Raw genomic sequence first — 22,887 nt, 5'->3', positions numbered from 1 at the left:
GAATATTATACTAATGATTTGTGATGCGTTATACAATATTAAGTAGAGGTAAGGATCCACCTTTCAATACACTGGAACCGTACTCTAGTTGGGGTCTTACCAGAGACTTATATGCCCTCTCCTTTACATCCTTACTACAACCCTTAAATACCCTCAAAAACCATCTGTAGAGATCTGTACCCTTTATTTACAATCCCATTTATGTGATTACCGCAATGAAGGTCTTTCCTTATATTAACACCTAGATACTTACAATGATCCCCAACAGGAACTTTCACCCCATCAACGCAGTAATTAAAACTGAGAGGAATTTTTCTATTTGTGAAACTCACAACCTGACTTTTAACCCTGTTTATCAACATACCATTGCCTGCTGTCCATCTCACAACATTATCGAGGTCACGTTGCAGTTGCTCAGAATCTTGTAATTATTACTCTATACAGAATAACATCATCCGCAAAAAGCCTTACCTCCGATTCCACTCCTTTACTCATAACATTTATATATATAAGAAAACATAAAGGTCCGATAATACTGCCTTGAGGAATTCCCTTCTTAATTATTACAGGGTCAGGTAAAGCTTCACCTACTCTAATTCTCTGAGATCTATTTTCTAGAAATATAGCAACCCATTCAGTCACTCTTTTGTCTAGTCCAATTGCACTCATTTTTGCCAGTAGTCTCCCATGATCCACCCTATCAAATGCTTTAGACAGGTCAATCACGATACAGTCCATTTGACCTTCAGAATCCAAGATATCTGCTATATCTTGCTGGAATCCTACAAGTTGAGCTTCAGTGGAATAACCTTTCCTAAAACCGAACTGCCTTCTATCGAACCAGTTATTAATTTCACAAACATGTCTAATATAATCAGAAAGAATGCCTTCCCAAAGCTTACATACAACGCATGTCAAACTTACTGGCCTGTAATTTTCAGCTATCACCCTTTCCTTTATACACAGGGGCTACAATAGCAACTCTCCATTCATTTGGTATAGCTCCTCCGACCAAACAATAATCAAATAAGTACCTCAGGTATGGTACTACATCCCAATCCATTGTCTTTAGTATATCCCCAGAAATCTGATCAATTCCTGCCGCTTTTCTAGTTTTCAACTTTTGTATCTTATTGTAAATGTCATTGTTTTCATATGTAAATTTTAATACTTCATTGGCCTTAGTCTCCTCCTCTATCTCGACATTTTCCTTGTAACCAACAATCTTTACATACTGCTGACTGAATACTTCTGCCTTTTGAAGATCCTCACATACACACTCCCCTTGTTCATTAATTATTCCTGGAATGTCCTTCTTGGAACCTGTTTCTGCCTTAAAATACCTATACATACCCTTCCATTTTTCACTAAAATTTGTATGACTGCCAATTATGCTTGCCATCATGTTATCCTTAGCTGCCTTCTTTGCTAGATTCAGTTTTCTAGTATGTTCCTTCAATTTCTCCTTACTTCCACAGCCATGTCTAACGCTATTTCTTTCCAGTCTGCACCTCCTTCTTAGTCTCTTTATTTCTCTATTATAATAAGGTGGGTCTTTACCATTCCTTACCTCCCTTAAAGGTACAAACTTGTTTTCACATTCCTCAACAATTTCTTTAAACCCATCCCAGAGTCTGTTTACATTTTTATTTACCGTTTTCCACCGATCATAGTTACTTTTTAGAAACTGCCTCATGCTTGCTTTATCAGCCATACGGTACTGACTAATAGTCCTACTTTTAAAATCTTCCTTTCTATAACATTTATTTTTAACTACGACAAAAACTGCTTCGTGATCACTAATACCATCTATTACTTTGGTTTCTCTATAGAGCTCATCGGGTTTTATCAACACCACGTCCAGGATATTTTTCCCCCTAGTTGGTTCCATCACTTTCTGAATCAGGTGTCCTTCCCATATTAGCTTATTTGCCATTTGTTGGTCATGCTTCCTGTCATTTGCATTTTCTTCCCAATTGACATTTGGTAAATTCAGATCTCCCGCTACAATTACGTTCCTTTCCATGTCGTTTCCCACACAGCTGATTATCTTATCAAATAATTCTGAATCAGTGTCAGCACTAACCTTTCCCGGTCTGTACACTCCAATTACATCAAGTTGCCTCTTATCTTGAGCCTTACACCTAGAATTTCATGTGTCTCATCTTTAACTTTTTCGTAGCTTACAAATTCTTCTTTCACCAGAATGTACACTCCACCTCCTACCATTCCCATCTTATCTCTATGATACACATTCCAGTTTAGAGAAGAAATTTCTGCATCCATTAGGCTATATCATTTCTAGCCATGATTAAACTCCTATTACAATACCTGTTAAGCATAAATCTCTTAAATTAATTCTATTCCTTTCTTTACAATACTTATACATTGATGGTTATGAATTTCATGTTTTTGGTCCGTATTGAACAATATATAAGTAATAATAATAATAATAACTTAAATGTTTCCACCTTTTCAAAACAATATATTCACAAATTTACAAAATTATACGGTACTAGTTTCGACCCATCTAGGGGTCATCATCAGCCGTATTGAAGCAAAGATCATTTGTGGCGAAATCCTAAGACATCTCATGTCACTTGTTATTCTTTAAAATAATATTGTCTTAGGATTTCGCCACAAATGATCTTTGCTTCAATACGGCTGATGATGACCCCTAGATGGGTCGAAACTAGTACCGTATAATTTTGTAAATTTGTGAATATATTGTATTGAAAAGGTGGAAACATTTAAGTTATTATTATTATTACTTATACTTATACAGTTCAACACTAATATTTTTATGTCATCCCTACTTGACTTTCAGATCTGTGTATCCTCATCACCGCTCCCTAGACAACCCTGTTTCCCTGAATGTACCTCTCTATTACCCTTCTAAACAAATTTCCTAACTTATACGTACCACTGCGGTTTAAGCTGAGTGCAGATCCCTATCTCCTACCCACCCATTAGTGTCTAGAAATTTTATTCCCGGTTTCCCACATACCCTCTCCACAGACTCATTTAAATCCCCAATTACCCTCCAGTCAGAATCCCTCCTACACAGTATTCCATTGATAACAATCTCCGCTTCCATAAACTTCACCCGTGCTGCATTTACCAGATCCCACACTGGTTAGTACTATGTTAGTACTTATCTCAGCATCTGCCTCAACCAGTTCCACTAATAATACCATGCTGGATCCCCCTCTTAATCATTATAGGATCAGATAGCACTACTCTAATTCTCTGAGCTCGATTTTCTAAAAATGTAGCCAACTATTCAACCACTCTTTTGTCTAGTCCAATAGCCCTCATTTCCTTCAGCAGTTTCCCATGATCTACAAAGACAATTCAGTAAAAATAACAAATTTATTTTTCCTATAGCACAATGCACCTTATAGACTACATCTCACCAGAAATAGATCCGAGCTAATATCGAAACAATCTGGGTCAGAATGATATAATACTCTTTCCTCAGTTTCTCCTGATAGAAAACTAGAGGAATGGCAGGAGTTCAAACACCCTCTCCTTATTAACAGCAAAAGAATGTGCACGTCAACAATAACACAACACAGTGGACAGCTCTGTTACTGACGATGTTTCCATGACAATAACAAATAATGCTTCCTTCATTATGATATTTCCAAAATATTTGTAGCAATCCCGTCAACTTACCAACAAAATTATTGATTTTATTAACTTTATACATCAGGAGCAGTACTGCATGAAGGTTGTACTTTAATGTAGGCAATATCAGTGTTCTTATAGAATATGGCAATTAACATTTGTTGTTCCCAAATATTTTCCTGAGAGAATACTATATCCCTCTTTATTATAGTTTATGAACAAATAGAAAAATTGAATCTTTTTCACATGACTTCCTCTCAATTTCTGAAATGTTCATGTATCGTAACGTAACTTTTAAAGCTTTTTAGTTTGTCGATAAGACAGTAACATAACTGTAAAAAATACACACTATTAAATAAAGAATGGCATATTTAATTCTACAAGAGTATTCTATCACATCACTTTAAATACAGCGACATTCCCCTTCTCTCTTCCTCTCCAATGGACACAATCATGACCGGGGCCTGGGGGCAGATGACCTTCGATGTTAGGCCTCTTAAAACAACAAGCATCATCATCATCAAGCAAGAATCCTGGCCCACTACACTCCCCTACTTCCCTTCCCCTCTTCACAGAATTTTCTACTCACCCCTCTGCTTAGCTACCATGACTGGGTAAGGCCACACTGCAGTCCAGAAGCACTTTCTGAAGGTGTCAGACTATTCATTAGCAGCTTTATATAAGAACAGAAACATTTCTGTAAGCTAATAAGGTGACAGTTGAATACTACTACAATCATTATGTGTTATTACTTGTTCATAATATCATGGATCAGATCATAAAATCCATCAGAGAACATTGCAAAGAGCCTAACACTCTAATATTTGCAGATGATGTTCTGATTCGGGGAGAAAATGAAGCAGAAGTATAGGAGAAGCTAAATCTTTGGAATGGCAAGTTTAAAGAATATGGACTAAACATAATTTTTAATTTTTTTTGCTAGTGGCCTTACATCGCACTGACACAGATAGGTCTTATGGCGATGATGGGACAGGATAGGCCTAGGAGTTGGAAGGAAGCGGCCATGGCCCTAAACATCACTGAACCTCGACTGGCGTTATGGGGTCTTTAAAGATACCATTGACTTTGTACACCCCTGGTGTGCCATCCGCATTCTGTTCTGGCTATAGCCATTCACTGTAGCTATCACTTAGTGCAAGGTCAACTGCTATCTGGAGTTGTAGCATTTAGTAAATATTGGTTTTCTCAGGAACTTGATTTAAATATTGTGTGGTGCCATTTACGACCCCACAACGGCGTTTGTGTTACAAAGTTTGTCATAACTTAAAATTTTGTAAGTGTTCATATGAAGTGCATGTTTGGTACTTTTTCTTCGTGTAAGCCTTGCTATGGCTTCCACATCTTGCCCTGGCATCTCATCCTAGCAGTGTTTTCGAGGAAAATGCCGAAAGAAGTGACGACAGCGATCTCTCGGATGAAAATGATCCAGATTACAATTCCGAGCATGACATGGATTCAGAACAAGAAGGTGAGAAAGACAAAGAGGGTAGTTTCACAGACAACCTACATGTCCATAACCAGCCGTCATCTTTCTATAGTAGAAACAGAATAAGTGGTCAGCTACCGAAACCAGCAGGCAAGTGAGACGTTAAAGTCACAGCACTATTGTCAAAACTTCCAACCTTAAAAGGAGGTGCGAGCAGATTAGGTGATTTGTGCAGCCCACTAGAATCATGGCAGTGTTTATTTACTGAAGATATGCTGGACACAATTGTTAAACACACAAATGAAAAAACTGCTTCATGACGGTCACATTATTCTGATCAAACCAGAACAGAACTCAGAGACACTAATGTCACAGAAATTCTCAGAGACACTAATGTCACAGAAATTAGAGCATTGATAGGGTTATTTTATTTTACTGCTATTTTTAAATTAAACCATGAAAGTACTGAATCAATGTTCACCACAGACGGATCAGGAAGGGACATTTTTTGTGGGACATTATTGAAGTAGAGATTCTTGACTTTAATATATTGCTTGAGATTTGATGATCTGACCAGCCGAGCTGAAAGGAAGGAAAGTGATCGTGCAGCAGCAGTGTCATGGCTGTTTCAGAGGATGGTAGAAAATTTTCAGAAATGTTACAACATAGGTGCTCATGCTTGTGTAGACGAAATGCTCGCCGGCTTTCAAGGTCGTCATAAATTTCGAGTATACATGCAAAATAAGCCAGAAAAGTATGGACTGAAAATAATGATATTAGCTGATGCTCGCACAAACTATCTCTTGAATGCCTATCTATAATGTGGAAAAGACAGCGATGGAGTTGGTTTACAAGCAGAAGAAAGAAGGTTTCAGAAACCGACTTAGTCTGTGATTAGACTAGCAAAACTAATATGCGGCACAAATGGCAATATTACATCCAACAATTACTTCACTTCAATAGAACTCATGTCAGAACTGAAGAAACGCAAATTAACTTACACAAGGATGATCAGAAAGAATAAAAAGGAAATACGTCCTGAATTCCAGCCAAACAGGAAGCGTATGGTGGGCTTTACAGAGTATGGCTTCAATGGTGACCTCACACTAATCTCTCATGTTCTGTAAAAAGGGAAAGCTGTGTTATTAGTGTCCAGTATACACCATTGCAAAGCTGCAGACCCTGAAACTGGTAAAGATGAAATCACAACATTCTATAATAATACTAAAGGTGGAGTGGATACCCTTGATCAGTTTTGTGTTACCTACAACACAAGCAGAAGGACACGCAGATGGCCTCTTGCGATTTTCTTCACCATCCTCAATATTACTGGAATAAATTATTTCACTGTACAGACATCACTCTCAAACTACATGCCTGTCACTCACTTTCAGTTTCTAAAAACATTGGCCAGACAATTAGCTGAACCCTACCTCAATGAAAGACCGACTTCTGAAAGAACTGCGAATGGTAGTGTCAAGAATTTTTAATAAGAAAACTGTTCCAGAGGTGCAATTATCCAATAAAAACTCAAAAAGGAAGCAATGTGCACTGTGTCGTCACTCTGCTGAAAAAAAAAAAAGACAAATCAGAACTGTGTGAAATGTGACCATCCAAACTGCCAAACTTGCCGTTCTGCAGTGAGTAAGGATTGTGGAGAAGAAGACATTTAGTGGGTTTTAAGTGATTCTGAAAATGACGTAAATGACTGTGAAATTCAAAAGTTTTATGAGTTTTGTATACTATAATATTTAAATGTACCTTTGAATTTGCTTTGGAACAATGAACATTTAAATTTTTTTCATTTCAGTTTAATTCGTGGGAGTGTCTGGCTCCATGGCTAAATGGTTAATGTGCTGGCCTTTGGTCACAGGCGTCCCAGGTTCGATTCCCGGCAGGCTTGGGAATTTTAAACATAACTGGTTAATTCCCCTAGCATGGGGACTGGGTGCATGTGTCGCCTTCATCATCATTTCATCCTCATCATGACGCGTGGGTCGCCAACGGATGTCATATCTAAAGACCTGCACCTGGAGAGCCGAAGTCTTCGGACACGTCCCAGCACTAAAAGCCACACGCCATTTCATTTCATGGGAGTGAGATTTTCTTTTAAAATCAGTGATGGTAAAACAATTGTGCATTATCTCACAATCTATAATCAGTAAAGATATTAATTTCTTATCGTAGGTAATGCAAAAGGTATAAGGAAACATAATTGACATGTATTTATTTTTGAAACTTAAATGAAAGGTGTTTGTGGTTATCCATTCTATGGTATCATTTTAGACCACACAACGCCATTTACGTACCAAGGTTTTCACAACGCCAGTTGAGGGTTAAAACAAGAGCTGTTGAAATGACTATCAACAGGAAAGGCACAGATCAAACATTTTCCTGGAGGGAACTCTGTTACAATCTGTTTCCAACTTCAAATATCCTGGAAGTATCATGTTAAAAGATAGCACAATCTGTCTGTCTGTTAGGTCATCAGCCCAGAGGCTGGTTGGATCCTCAAATAACATCACCAAAGGCTATGCAGTTATAGGGAAACCACAAAAACCAATGGCAGAACCAAAATGAGGCGTACTAGGCAAGATGAGGAATGAAGTAGTTTGCCATTGCTTTCCTCACTGGGCCAGACAGTGCTATTGTAGCACAACTAACCCTATGAGCAACACCTTTCATGACACTCAGACACACTGGTTGTGCTCTGAATGTCATTAATCACCACCACCCATACCCCAGCAGCTTCCATATTGTCACAGCCATGGATGAGACTGGGACTTCAGTGGAAGCTACACTTTGCTCTGGCCTGTGCCAAGAGATGAATGCAAAAGTACTGTAACCATCAAGAAATGACAGCAGGCAGGATAATACAATAAAACAAGAAATACTTAATAGGACTCAGAAAACTTCTCAATTTTATTTTCAAGTGAGAAATCTACTCTAGGATGATAGAATACCCATGAAAGCAAAACTGACAATGTTTTATACCTACTTCATTCCAGTTCTCACCTATGGACTCGAAACATGTACCCTACATAATAAGACTAATAGTAAAATCCAGTCATCATTATCATTATTCATCATCATCATTATCGGTTTGCCCTTCCAGCGAGCCGGGTAGTGTTTGAAAACGAGCGTCTTCCAAAGTTGCCTATTCAAAAAGATTTTGTTGTCAATGAGAGATTCCCAATTCCATCTTCTTCTCTCCACGTCTTGCCTCAGTTGCTCCATCCATCTTCTTCTTGGCTTCCCACTGGTCTTCTACCTGTTATTCTCTTTTCTAAATAAGCACATGGTAACCTTGTGCTATTCATTCATTTAACATGCCCAAACCATTTAAGTCTAGATGACCTAAGTCTTTCCTCCATCGATTCATTTAGTCCTAGGTTAGATCAGATCTCATCATTTTTCACGTGATCAAGTTGTGTCTTGTGTGTGTGTAGGGGGGGGGGGGGGCAGTTCTAAGAAATTTCATTTCACAGGCTTGAATCCTACTACAATCATTTGATGTTAGTGTCAGGTTTCCAGAGAATATGTAATCCAGTCAACAGAAATGAAATTCATCAGAACTATGAACCAAAAGACCAGGAAGGACAAGATTAGAAATTAAGCAAACGGGAAGGAGGCTGACGTCAAAATACCTGTTACCGAGCTTTCAGTAAGGTGCAGGCTACAATGGTTTGGACATGTCATGAGGATGGACAGAACGAGAACAGCAGGGAATTACTTTGACAGAGAAGTGAAAGGGGAGAGGCCAGTGGGAGCCCAAGAATCGATGGATAGACATAGTGAAATCGGAGGTCAGCAAGATGAATGTCAAGTAGGAGGACATGGAGGAACAGAAACAATATTTTGACAGGAAAAAGAGGTGAAAGCTTGTACAACACATCCAGGAAACTGGAACTGGAAAATGATGATGATGATGATGATGATGATGATGATGATGATGATGATGATGATGATGATGATGATGATTATGAAGAAGAAGAAGAAGAAGAAGAAGAAGAAGAAGAAGAAGATGATGATGATGATTATGATGATGATGATGATGATGATGATGAATATCACCAACTCCCAATCACTGACAAGTTTACGCAACGTAAACAATTTTGTACATGTGCATGATTTGAAGTGATTTCACAGAATCTGAGGACATTCTTGTAGAATGAAACAAGTCATTCTTTGTTTAATAATGTGTATTTTTTTATAGTTATGTTATAGTGTTATGTGTGTTATAATTAGTGTTTTTGACAGACTTAAAAGCATTAAAGTTAAATTAACTAAGTCAAGACTGAAAAATACGGCTTCCTTCTTAACAAACTGTTCATAAATCATCATAATCTTTATAGATACTTAAGTTACTTGACGCTTGACATACCAACGACAAAAAAATTTGGTAATGTGATGTTTTAAGGAGATGATTCGAGCAGAATGGGATCCACAAAAGTCTGTGCAGATGGTTTTGCAATTAAAACCATTATAACCATCTGCACAGATCAAGTCAAGGCAGTGATTACTCAGCTAAGAGAAAGAGAAGTGTTTGAAAATGAAAGGGTCAAAGGAGAACAAAGGTTGACCAAGTGAAGGAGTCTGACACAAGTAAGTAGAAGCAAGGCCAAAATCAACTATGAGCTCCATGGTCGCCAACCCACACGACAAATATGAGTCCCTGGGGTTACTCCTCATAGTGTGGCTTGGCCTATAAATGTACCACGAACATAATATCCATCCTTGAATCTGCCTCACATACCCCTTCCTTCTATTGGCAGACTGTATGAAATCTCCCCTGCCTCCTATATCGTGCCAGCCAGCTTGGACCATTAGGGGATGAACTCTTTTTAAAGTAAAGTTTGCTGTAAAATATGCCTTTAACTTCATGTCTAAGAGTGTTCTGAAACTGTAGTATGTTTCGGCGTTCCACAAAATTTTATTTTTTTTACTAGGGGCTTTATGTCGCACCGACACAGATAGGTCTTATGGCGACGATGGGATAGGAAAGGGCTAGGAGTTGGAAGGAAGCGGCCGTGGCCTTAATTAAGGAACAGCCCCAGCATTTGCCTGGTGTGAAAATGGGAAACCACGGAAAACCATTTTCAGGGCTGCCGATAGTGGGATTCGAACCTACTATCTCCCGGATGCAAGCACACAGCCGCACGCCTCTACGCGCACGGCCAACTCGCCCGGTCACAAAATTTTTAAAAAATGTAAAGTATCGGTGATAAATGTTAATACAACTGTTGCAGGCATATGACACATTTGGTACCAATAGCTTTAGCTGTTTCTTTATAACTGTCTCACAAATTTCAGGTATGCTCATAAGAGATTAAAAACATATGTTCTCTTGTCACTTTAATTCAATTGAAACAATTTGTATTCCACACTTGATTGCTATAAATAAATGTAGCCTAATTTTGAAGTTTATTTTGTAAAAATAGACCAAGCAGTTCTCCAAATATTGAGCTTCGAACACAAACTCAAATACCAATAGTACCACCCGGACAGTCGAGTCTCACAGAAGTTAAGAAACAACTGACCATCTTCACTGTAAAAGGAAGAACAGCTGGGGAAGCATCCAGGAGAAAATGGAAGAGGTGTAACCCTTCAAAGAATGGGTGTATTCAAAAAAGAAAGAGAAGAGCCATGAAGGACTCCCAAATATAATCAGCATCAGAAGCGAACAAGTGTTGACCAAGAGAGATCAGATCTCTCTCTCTCTCTTCAATCTATACACCCTTGACAGCATCTTGTGTGTTATCAGAGAGTAAATGCCTTTCTCCCCAGTTCTGTGGCAGCAACGTCACCTCATGGAGTAATTTTCCGACCAAGGTTTTCAACTGGTCATCCCATTTTCTGAGGCGTCTACATGGGGTTGTTTTCCTTCTACTTTCCCCTGTGCCACCAAGTTTTGCATGGCACTGTTTCTTCAGGACTTAGGCATTATCTATTCTTCTGATGAGCCCTGCACACAAGGCTTTCATCCTCCTCTTCTCCCCTTACCCACCCCCTGCTGGGTCGTACTTCTCCACCTTCCGCTCTCCTTCCATCGTTCCTCTTCCATCATTTAGTCCCAGTCCAGGTTTCTTCTTCTTGCACTCCTCTTTACCAAATCGATCCACCATGTTCTAGGTCTCCCTCTCACTCTCTTTCCCTGAAACTTCCTCTCCATCATCCGTTTTGGTATTCTTTCCTCCTCCGTCCAAGGTTATGAATTTCATTATTAATTCCGTATTGAATTAAGAGTACATATGAGGCATATAGTTTCAAACATGCCAAGTCCGTTGAGGAGTTTTTTTCTTGTTTCCTCTTTCTCTGCTCTCTCTTCAATGATTGTGTTCAGGTGTCACTATTCATGTTCCCATCTATTTATCAGAAGCAATCCAGAAAAGAATGAGGCAAGGCTGCTGTTTGCCCCCTTTCCTGTTCAATATTTATATAGGACATGCGGTAAATCAAAGAGGAATTCGGAAAGGAATCACAATCCAAAGAGGGGAAATCAAAACCCTGATATTTTCCCACGATATTGTTATTTTATCTGAGTCTGCAAAAGATCTGGAGAAATTGCTCAGTGGTATGGTCAGAGTCTTAGAGAAGAAGTACAAGATGAAAATAAATAAATCCCAAACAAAAATAATGGGGTGCAGTCAAACAAAGTTGGGTGATGTAGGAAATACTAGATTAGGAGATGAAATCTTAAAGGAAGTAGATGAATATTGTTACTTGGGTAGTAAAATAACTAACGATGGCAGAAATAAGGAGACTAGCACAAGCAAGGAAGGCCTTTCTTAAGAAAAGTAATTTGTTCACTTCGAAGATTGATATAAGGATTAGAAAGATGTTTTTTTAAGACTTTTGTCTGGAGTGTCGCAATGTATGGAAGTGAAACAAACTCAGAAAGAAAGAGAATAGAAGCTTTTGAAATGTGGTGTTACACAAGAATGCTGAAGGCGAGATGGTCAGATCGAATCACGAATGAAGATATACTGAATTGAATTCATGAGAGGAGAATGATATGGCTAAATTTGATAAGAATGATTGGGCATATCTTAAGATACCCAGGACTTGTTCAGTTGGTCTTTGAGGGAAGTGTAAGTGGTAAGAATGGTAGGGGTAGACCAAGATATGATAAGCAGATTAGAGCAGATGTAGGGTATAGTAATTATGTAGAAATGAAAAGGTTAGTACAGGATAGGGTGGCATGGAGTACTGCATCAAACTAGTCTACAGACTGATGACTCAAACAATAACATCTATCTACCTACGTGTCTGCCATTTTGTTATAAGGTCTTGGAAGGATCTTGTTAGTCTAGACCGGCTACAAGTGACATCACCGAGTTAGGGCTCCGTCCTCTCGCCACCGCAGCAACTAGTCAGAGCGGGCTGAACATGCAAGGCCAGCCCCTCCTCTACCACTATGGTTATCATCCGTTCTCTCACTAACCAACTTTTTCAATACCATATTTGACTCTGGCTCTGTTCCCAGTGATTGGGCTACAAGCATCACTGTGCCTACCTTTTAGCAAAAACATTATCCAGAAGAATGTGAAAATTACTGTCTAATTTGCCTCCTATTACACACAATGAAAATCTTTGAGAGAATCCTTGGTCGAAGATTGCATTAAATACTGTAATCAGCATTGGAACCAACCAGTGTGGCTTCATCACGGGTGCTGGAACAATCGATGCAAACTTTGCTGCTAGAGCGCTCACTGAAAAGCATGGAGAGAAACAACACCCACTGCATGATGCTTTACATAATCTCGAAAAGGCCAAAAGACCCTTGACCGTGTTCCACACTGTGCGATCTGGTATACACTTCGTGACCACGTCATACTAGAAATGCTTATCAATGTTCGCTGCACTGTTGGTATCTTGGAGAACTTCCCATTGAAACCTGATGTACACCAAGGCTCCACATTGTCTCCATTGCTCTTTGTGCTCGTCAGGGACACAATCACACGGAACCTGCAAAGGAGTGTCCCTTGGACTTTCTTATATGCAGATGATGTTGCACTTGCTGATACCACCAGAAGAAGATCGCAACGTCAAGTTGACAATTGACCAGGTGTCTCTCCCAATATGGTCTTAGACTGACCAAAAAAGAAGACCAAATACCTAGAAACCATCCTAAGCAATGACTCCATCCAACATCATGGAGAGACTGTGCACTTTACATATCTAGGATCCAACCCATACACCGATCGTGGGATAGACAGGTGATGAAGTGCAAAGTAGGATAAAGGCAGGATGGATTAGCTGGAGGGAAGTCACAAATGTACTCTGTGACAAAACGATGGCATTAGATCTTAAGTAGGTAGTACGTCCCATTATTTTACATGGTGTTGAATGTTGACTAGCTGACAATGCTATGAAGCACCAACTGCACAACATGGAAATGTGTATGCTCTGTTGGTTGATGGGCATCACACACTTGCATCATGTCAAAAACGACACTGTTCACCAGCATATGGGCATCGCACCCACCACTGAGGAGGCACGGGAAAGTGTCTCCAATGGTATGACACACTTGCAACAATTGCCAAATTGCACCCTCATCGTTTGTGTTGCATAAACTTGTGCATGATTGTGAACTGGTGATATTATACATAAGTGAGATAAATTATAAATGTAGAAGTCCGTTATTGACACTCAGTTACTCTGAGAAAGTTTTCAGTACCTCAATCAGTTTTATGACCATGGCATTCATAATTTATTCCACTTGCTCATTATACCACCAAGTCACAATTATTGCCAAGTTTATGCAAAGTAAACAGATATATGCATGGTCTATAACTGTTAGGTTCTTCAGTCTGCCAAAACTAATATTTACGATTAAGTAAAATTTAGAAAATACCTGAAAAAGTAAAAAACATTTAACAACAGACTATACCATAAAAAAGAAAAGAAACAATTCAATTAAAAACTCAATTAATACTATTAATTATGAGTCTAAATATGAGCCTGCTAGAATATAAAATGTATTTTAAAATCTCTTTATGTAATTTTAAGACATATATGAAGGAATTTTAAGTCACAAATGCTTAATTTTTAAGGCATTATTTTGATAATTTTTAAGCCATCAAAATCATGGCTACTGAGTGAGTTCACTGTGTGGTTACGGGTGCATAGCTATCAGTCTGCATTCAGGACATAGATGGTTCAAACCACACTGTTGGCAACCTTAAAGATGATTATTCCATGGTTTCGCATTTTCACACCAGGAAAACGCTAGGGCTGTATCTTAATCAGGACCAACGCTGCTTCCTTCCCACTCCTAGTTCTTTCCTATCCCAGTGTCCCATAAGACCTATCTGTGTTGGTGTGACTCAAAAAGCCAATTGTAACATAATAATCATAGCCCTGATGCCTTCAATTAATCATTCACCTACACTTAGGCCCAGGTGGGAGATTCCCTATCAGTACCTAGACTTTTCTTAAATGATTTCAAAGAACTCAGGAAGTTATCAAATATTTCCCTCGATAAATTATTCCAAACCTTATTCCTCTTCCTATAAATGAATATTTGTACTCCTGAATTCCAACTTTATCTTCAAGGTCAATGACCTAGATGTTAGGCCCTTTAAACAACAAGCATCGTCTTCATCATCAACAACATTATCTTCATATTATGACCTTTCCTACTTTTAAAATTTCCATTCAAGCTTATTCATCGACTAATGTAATTTCAAGCCATCTCTCCACTGACAGCTCAGAACATACCGCTTAGTTGAGCAGCATCTCCTTACTCAAAAGCCATGTGCCCCGAAACATGTTACTCTTATCCGTCGGTGCGAACTTCCCAGAATTGCGAAGTAAGTAACTACGTCCCAGTTACGAATTTCCGTTAACTAATGGCAACGTAGTGTTTCAATTGAAGCAAAGGATCGAGGCATACTACTAGTTTTGATCGGCCCACCGGTGACCCGAAGGAAGTTTTTTTCATCTTCCATTCATATCGCTTCGGGTCACCTTGAGTCCCGATTGTTGTCTGACCTATATTTTTGCGCGGGAATCACTTAGCGCGGTTACGGTGAATAAAGCCTAGAGTGTTGCTGCCCTCAGATCGTAGATTGTTGTTTAAGGAGTACCACCCTTCTGATATCTGCTTTCTACATTGCTCTTAGGAAAGCCAATAGAGGTTATTGGAGTAGTTATTGATATATTTATTATCTTCTGTATATAATATTTACAAGCAATTTCACATCCTTTTTTAGGTATGGAGCTTTCACATTCTGACACACCGGTGGCACGGAAAAGAAAGAGGGTTAGGACAGCACTGGGGTGGGCCTATATCACGTTCCATGCGGTTCGGGTTACCATGTGCCCCGAAACATGTTACTCTTATCCGTCGGTGCGAACTTCCCAGAATTGCGAAGTAAGTAACTACGTCCTAGTTACAAATTTCTATTAACTAATGGCAACATAAGTGTTCCAACTGAAGTAAAGGATCGAGGCATACTGCTAGTTTTGATCGGCCCACCGGTGACCTAATTATTTCCGGGGTCATTTCTGTTTCACGCAATTGTTGAATCGGAACACTGTCGCACAGGTAAATACGCTGGAATGTCTCCTCAACAATAACGCACACAACAAGTGCACATGCATGGTTTAGGATGTCATACTAGGGAGTAAACAAAGTCAAATTCGTCAGGTCACCGGTGACTCGAACCGATAACAACTAAAGGCAGCATCGGGTCACCGGTGGGCCGATACGACGCAACATTAAGTGATCGAAATTTACTGCCGCAGGGAACGTGTTAATTGGGGTCATACCAGATACATACACTCTCCTTTACATCCATCCCCTGTGGCTGGGGGCAGTAGAATAACACCCACGGTATTATCTGCCTGTCATAAGAGGCGACTGAAAGGGCCCCAGGGCTCTGAACTCAGGAGCGAGGGTTGATGACCATGGGGCCCTTAGCTGAGTCCTGGCATTGCTTCCACTTACTTGTGCCAGGCTCCTCACTTTCATGTATTCTATCCAGCCTCCCTTGGTCAACTCCTGTTCTTTTCCGCCCCCGACGGTACTAGAGCACTCGAGTCCTAGGGAGTCTTTCATTTTCATGCCCTTCATGGCCCTTGTCTTCTTTTGACCGATACCTTAATTCTTCAAAGTGTTGGATACATTCCATTTTTCTCTCTGATTAGTATTATATAGAAGATGGTTGCCCGGTTGTACTTCCTCTTAAAACAATAATCACCACCACCACCATTACATCTTTACTACAATCCCTATGTACCCTCATAATTATGTGAAGAGACCTGTAACCATTCTTTACAACCTCGTTAATGTGATTACCCCCGATGAAGACCCTTCCTTATATTAACATCCAAGTACTCACAGTGATCCCCATAAGTAGCTTTCACCCCATCAACAGAACCATTAAGACTGAGGGGACTTCTCCTCAACATGACTTTTCATCCCATTCAGTATCATATCATTGCCTATTGCCCATCACACAACATTATCAACGTCTTTTGTGGTCGCTCACAATCCTACAATTAATTTACTACTCTATACAGTATAACACCATCTGCTTACACAGTAGTACAATATTTCTAAATGAATCCAGGAGATATCTCTTCAGTTTCTGTACATGATTATGAACTTACCTGGTGGAACCAATGTGTGTCCAAATCGAAATGCTGCAGCCTGGAAGAATTGGTCTATCTGTGGATCAATACTCGGATTGTAACCTGGGAAAGACAGAAAATATATAAAGCAAAATATTCACCCCAGAACTCACACCGAATTGTCACAATTTCAATTTCTGTTTAATTTTGAGTCTTTGGATTTTATAGTTATAAATCCTGGCTTCTTCTTGTACAATAACTGTGTTTTTATAACAACTATGAGAGCTGGTAATTTAATACAGGATATCTCTGTGTAAAACATGCTGCAGTGACACAAAGCTGTTGTATACTGATGCCTGTCACAAGATCTGTTCTCTGGATGGTGAGAATGGAGTGGTCTACCTCTTGTTCCCCTCATGGTGGGGGCAGGAGAAAACTCCCACCGTGAGAGGTGACTAAAAGGGGAACCCAAGGGCTCTCAACAAGGTAGCGTGGGTTGGTGACCAACTGGCCCCTATCTGAGTCTAGCATTGTTTCCAATTACTTGTGCCAGTCTCCTCACTTTCCCCTATCCTATCAGACCTCCCTTGGTCAATTATTGTTTTTTTTTCCTTCAATACCTTAATTCTTCAAAGGTTCAGTCATCTTCGTTTTTCCCTTTTGATTAGTGTAAACCTAGGATGTTTACTCAGTTGTACTTTCTGTTAAAACAATGATTATTATTATTATTATTATTATTATTATTATTATTATTATTATTATTATTATTATTGATTGGGCCTACTGAGGACCACAGGGCTTGTTTCGACTCCTTATATGGAAATTCTGTTTTTTCTTCGCCCAGAAAGCTTTCATCTTCTAGCTGTGTGCTTGTTTCCCTTCCTCGGTCCACTTCGGTCGGGCGGTGCCTGTACTCTGCTAGTGAGAGACTCTGGAAAGACACCTTGAAAGGTCAACTGCCGGAATAATACACAATCCTGTATGCTTTGTTCTGAAATCCCCAGCTATTCTTAAACGGGCTTCACTGTGGTGATCCATTTATTTTTGGACGCTTTCCCTCTGCCTGTTGTTGTTGTTGTTGTTATTATTATTATTATTATTATTATTATTATTTCGTATGGCAAAATAAGGATACACTGGAAATGTAAATATTACAATAACCTATATACAGAATTTACAGATCAGGTAAATTAAAGTGTAATGTCCAGTGTATTCAACCAGTTCACAACTTCATCAGTGGCACTGTGTATATCTTGAATAGTTCCTTCAAATCTTCTTCTTGGGCATTCCGTAGTAATGTGCTGGATGGTCTGGGGGACACTGTCACAGTCGCAGTATGAGTTTTCAGCTTTTCCCCACTTGTGAAGCCAGAATATGCATCTTCTGTGGTTTGTCCTAACTCTGTGTAAAGATATCCATGCTTTCTAGGTAAATTGAAACCAGGCGGAGCTTTACGTGGATCGTTAATTAAACCCAGCTGATCAGGGTTTGAAGAAGACCATTCTTCTTTCCAGGTCAGATTAGCATTAAAATATGTTTCTGCCAATGAAGCGACTGATGCATGATGAGGAACAACAAGACTGAATTCCATGCTAATATGAACTCTGAATTGTTAAGTGCTCTGTTAGTGCAGAGGATGCACATGATATGAAAAGAAAAAGCATGTCACCAGTGTATGTTTACCAAACGGGAATATACGCTGCTAAGGGAGCAACTACAGTACTCAACAAAAGAAATGATCCTTCAACCTCCACTCAGGTATGTACTGCAGATCACCTGTACTTTAGCAGGTAAGAATCATATATTCTTTATATGCCAGTCTTCGAATATGTTACATCTGGTTGAATTGTATGTTTTTCATTGATTTTTCAATGATATGTAAGTTAGTAAGATCTCGGGAAAAACATTCTATGGCCGCTCCCCCTCCCTCATATCCTAATGGCTGCATTACGAATTGCCTTTCTTGAAAGTTGGCATCTCTGCATGGCATGGGAATGTTGTGTGCTGGATCAGCTGCCATACTGCTGAATATAGATCATGATACTACATATTCCTTTTGATTTATCAGAACTCTTTATCTCCCCTGTGGGTGGAGTGAAAGGATGCATGTCGTAAGAAACTACTAAGAAGGGAACAACCAAAGAATCTGTACTCTCTCACCTTCTAAGCCCAAAACATACCCACGATTCTGTGCTTTTCCAGGTAGTGGAAAACTTTACATATCCCTCTCTCCCTCTCTTTTTTTTTAATTTTTTTTTTTTTTACAACTGAGCACAACAATATTGTACATATATATTGTGCACGCATGGTTAAAAGTGATTTGATGATATACGAGGGTGTTTTTGCAAAACAAAACATTCAGCTTGCAACAGAACAAAACATGTCATTCTGCTATTAATATATTTTTTTACAAGTACGTTGTAGTGTTTTAGGCATTATACTTTGTGTTTCAATAGACTGGAAAAACTCATAAGTTATATCCAAGAAAACTGTGACACTCTAGTATCAGGAGGTGAAAAAGGACGTAGAATGAACTGGAACAAAAGGAGCAGAATTCAACAACAAACCAAACCCCATGGCACTACAGCCCTTGAAGGGCCTTTGCCTACCAAGCGACCACTGCTCAGCCCAAAGGCCTGCAGATTACGAGGTATCGTGTGGTCAGCACGACAAATCCTCTCGGGCATTATTCTTAGTTTTTTTTGCTACGGGCTTTGCGTCGCACCGACTCAGATAGGTCTTATGGCGACAATGGGATAGGAAAGGCCTAGGAATGGGAAGGAAGCAGCCGTGGCCTTAATTAAGGTACAGCCCCAGCATTTGCTTGGTGTGAAAATGGGAAACCACGGAAAACCAACTTCAGGGCTGCCGGCAGTGGGATTCGAACCCACGATCTCCTGGATGCAAGCTCACAGCCGCGATTCTTAGTTTTCTAGACTGGGGCCTCTATCTCACCGTCAGATAGCTCCTCAATTCTAATCACGTAGGCTGAGTGGACCTCGAACCAGCCCTCAGATCCAGGTAAAAATTCCTGACCTGGACAGGAATCGAACCCGTGGCCTCCGGGTAAGAGGCAGGCACGCTACCCCTACATCACGGGGCCGGCAAATTCAGCAACAGCAAAGTCTAAATGTCTAAAATCACAAACACCAAGAGTTTCTATAAAAAGATTATATCCTGGATCCTGAATCTATTGATGGAAGAAAGGAGAAGAATATGGATTGAAAAAATGAGGGAGTATTAGGCAAGGATCAAAGCCTGGATATAGCCCAAATCGAATTAACCTGGTACACAATCACCCAAAACAAAAAGAAGAAAGAACACTGAAAAAGGACGCCTGGTAGCCAAACTAGACCTCAGATCTCTCCTGATTATTCTAATTCACAGTGTAAGATTGACCGAGTGTGAAAGAAACACTAGATATCAAAAAAGTGTGTATAAACTGTACTTCATATTTAATGAGAGAGAGATATGTGGGGTAAATGGTTGTTTCCTACACACAAAGAATTTATCACTTTCCTCCAGTAGTACTAACCTTGATATGGAGGTAAGTGATCATTGAGCCATGCTGGTAGCCACTCATTGATAACAATGTGCTGGTAAGTGGCAATCACCCACTTGCGTGCTTCGTTGAAGATCTTGTCATCGCTCCAGTTCCTGTGCGCCTCCTTCATGTGCTTAGCCAAGACATTGTGCCACCGGAACCACAGGATGCCAAATACCAACAGGAAAGGGTTCTCGTTTCCTCGAGGATTACCCAGCTCTGGAATAACAAGATACACGTTATTTATATCAAGTCGTAGAACATTGAAAGGAACTAAATTACAGGTCAGAGTGAAAAGATGGAGAAATAGATGGATATTACAAAAAGACAAGGAAAAACTCCATATCTTTATACACTGTTGTCTTCAAATATATCGGCTCTCTCCATATCAATCCCAGTTCTCCTTTATCCACCACTCCTTTTCCTCCTTTCTATTTCTTTTACTTTGTTAAGAAGGAAGCTGTCTTTTCCAGTGTCGACTTAATATACATTTCAGTTTGAAATAAATTTCATTTTGGATCCGTATTGACAATTATTAAGTTATATAATTTCAAACACTAGTATATTGGTTCGATCTAGTCAATACCTATAAGTTTATTTACAATTCAAAGTTGTAAAAACATCTTATTAAAATAACAGGTCATGTTTTGGCTGCATTAGGCCATCTTAGGCAAACTAAGAAAATTACAATCAGAACAATAGAAAAAGTACTGGTTAATAATAATAATAATAATAATAATAATAATAATAATAATAATAATAATAATAATAATAATAATAATAATAATAATAATAATAATAATAATAATAATAATAATAATAATAATAATAATAATAATAATAATAATAATAATAATAATAATAATAATAATAATAATAATAATAATAATAATAATAATAATAATAATAATAATAATAATAATAATAATAATAATAATAATAATAATAATAATAATAATAATAATAATAATAATAATGTTATTTGCTTTACGTCCCACTTACTACTTTTATGGCTTTATTTGGAGATGCCGAGGTGTCAGATCAATCAATCTGATCTGCATTTAGGGCAGTCACCCAAGTGGCAAATTCCCTATCTGTTGTTTTCCTAGCCTTTTCTTAAATTATTTCAATAACATTGGAAATTTACTGAACATCTCCCTTGGTAAGTTATTCCAATCCCTAACTCCCCTTCCTATAAACGAATATTTGCCCCAATTTGTCCTCTTGAATTCCAACATTATCTTCATATTGTATACCTTATGGGGCTGATGACATAGATGTTAGGCACCTTTAAACAAGAAGCCACAATTTTTCATTTAGAGCTAAATCAACAAAATATAGATACATATTTGTATTAAATTATTATAAATGAAAAAGCTCCATACAGTTCAATACAGCCACAGGATTCAACTTTGAGGAGTATTTTCTTCTTCCATTAATGCCTACTGGCAACAGACGTTTTTAATGAATATTGCAAGAGAGGCATATGTTTTAACTTTAAGTAGGATTTAAAAAATGGGACTGGTGTAATTTGAAGAAATGACATCTTTCGATTTTAGATTTTAATTTGGATTATGAACTTATTTTGAGATTCAAGTTGAATGCACATACGAAGGTAATCCCAAAAATAAAGTTTCCTATTTTTTTATAAATACGTAGACCTGTTTATTTCTACAATGGTTTACATCATTTTACAGCTTGAACAGTTAGCTATTTTTCTACATAATCACCATTTCGGTCCATGCATTTTTGTAGGCTGTGACAGTTTTTGTATGCCCATGTCGTACCAGCTCGCCGCCATGCTGTTCAGGAAGTTGTGAACCTCAACTTTCACCTCGTCGTTGGTGCTGAATCGCTTTCCAGCCAAATGTTCTTTTAACTTAGGGAACAGGTGATAATCACTGGGTGGCAGTCGGGACTATAGGGTGGGTGGGTGATGATGTTCCAGTGAAACTGTTGCAGGAGAGCAACGGTTTGCCCGGCGAAGTGTGGGCGCGCGTTCATGGAGAATATTTATGCCCTTGCTCAACATTCCTCTTCTCCAGTTCTGTATTTCCCATCTGAGTTTTTTCAGGGTCTCACAGTACCTGCCAGTGTTAACTGTGGTCCCAGGGGGCATAAAGTCAAACAACAATACCCCTTTTTGATCCCAAAAGACAGTTGTCATGACTTTACCGGCATACTGTGTTTGCTTGAGTTTCCGTGGCTTTGGTAAAGAGGGATGCTGCCACTGGCGTGATTGTTGCTTGGTCTCAGGTGTAAAGTGGAACGCCCAGGTTTCATCACCCGTGACAATTGAATCCAAATAGTTGTCCTGTTCAGCTGCAGAGCATTGAAGAAATGTGCGGGAAGAATCAACTCGTTGCCGCATGTGGTCTTCAGCCAGGATGCATGGCACCCATCTTGCACACACCTTCCGGTATTTCAACTTTTCTGTTAAAATTCCGTGAGCAGCGTTTCGGGAAACCTCAAGAACCAAAGTGCAGAGATCATCCAGGCTGATCCGCCGATCTTCACGCATGATTCGCTCAACCTTCACGACTGTCTCGACGGAAATTGGCGGTCTCCCGCTCCTTTGTTCGTTGTGAATTTCAGTCCAACCGGCTGCAAACTCTCTACACCACATACGAACATTTTTGACATCCATGCATGTCTCACCATACACTACCATCAATTGGTGATGGAT

The 22,887-nt window shown here is 39.1% G+C and overlaps 1 protein-coding gene across 1 annotated transcript in view; it reads right to left on the bottom strand.

The window, feature by feature from the left end:
- LOC136874603 (dual oxidase 1-like) overlaps positions 1-22,887 on the bottom strand; it is a 335,200-nt gene that overhangs the window by 237,203 nt on the left and 75,110 nt on the right. The window contains exons 6-7 of the mRNA XM_068227874.1: positions 20,193-20,420; positions 16,697-16,780 (exon numbers count right to left, since the gene is read on the bottom strand). Of these exons, the coding sequence (XP_068083975.1) occupies positions 16,697-16,780; positions 20,193-20,420 (312 nt within the window). The remainder of the gene's footprint in view (positions 1-16,696; positions 16,781-20,192; positions 20,421-22,887) is intronic.

Source organism: Anabrus simplex, chromosome 5 (genome assembly GCF_040414725.1).
Source record: "Anabrus simplex isolate iqAnaSimp1 chromosome 5, ASM4041472v1, whole genome shotgun sequence".
In the NCBI taxonomy this organism is placed as follows: domain Eukaryota; kingdom Metazoa; phylum Arthropoda; class Insecta; order Orthoptera; family Tettigoniidae; genus Anabrus; species Anabrus simplex.
The sequence above is the reverse complement of the archived record's forward strand: the minus strand, read 5'-3'. Positions and strand labels throughout refer to the sequence as shown.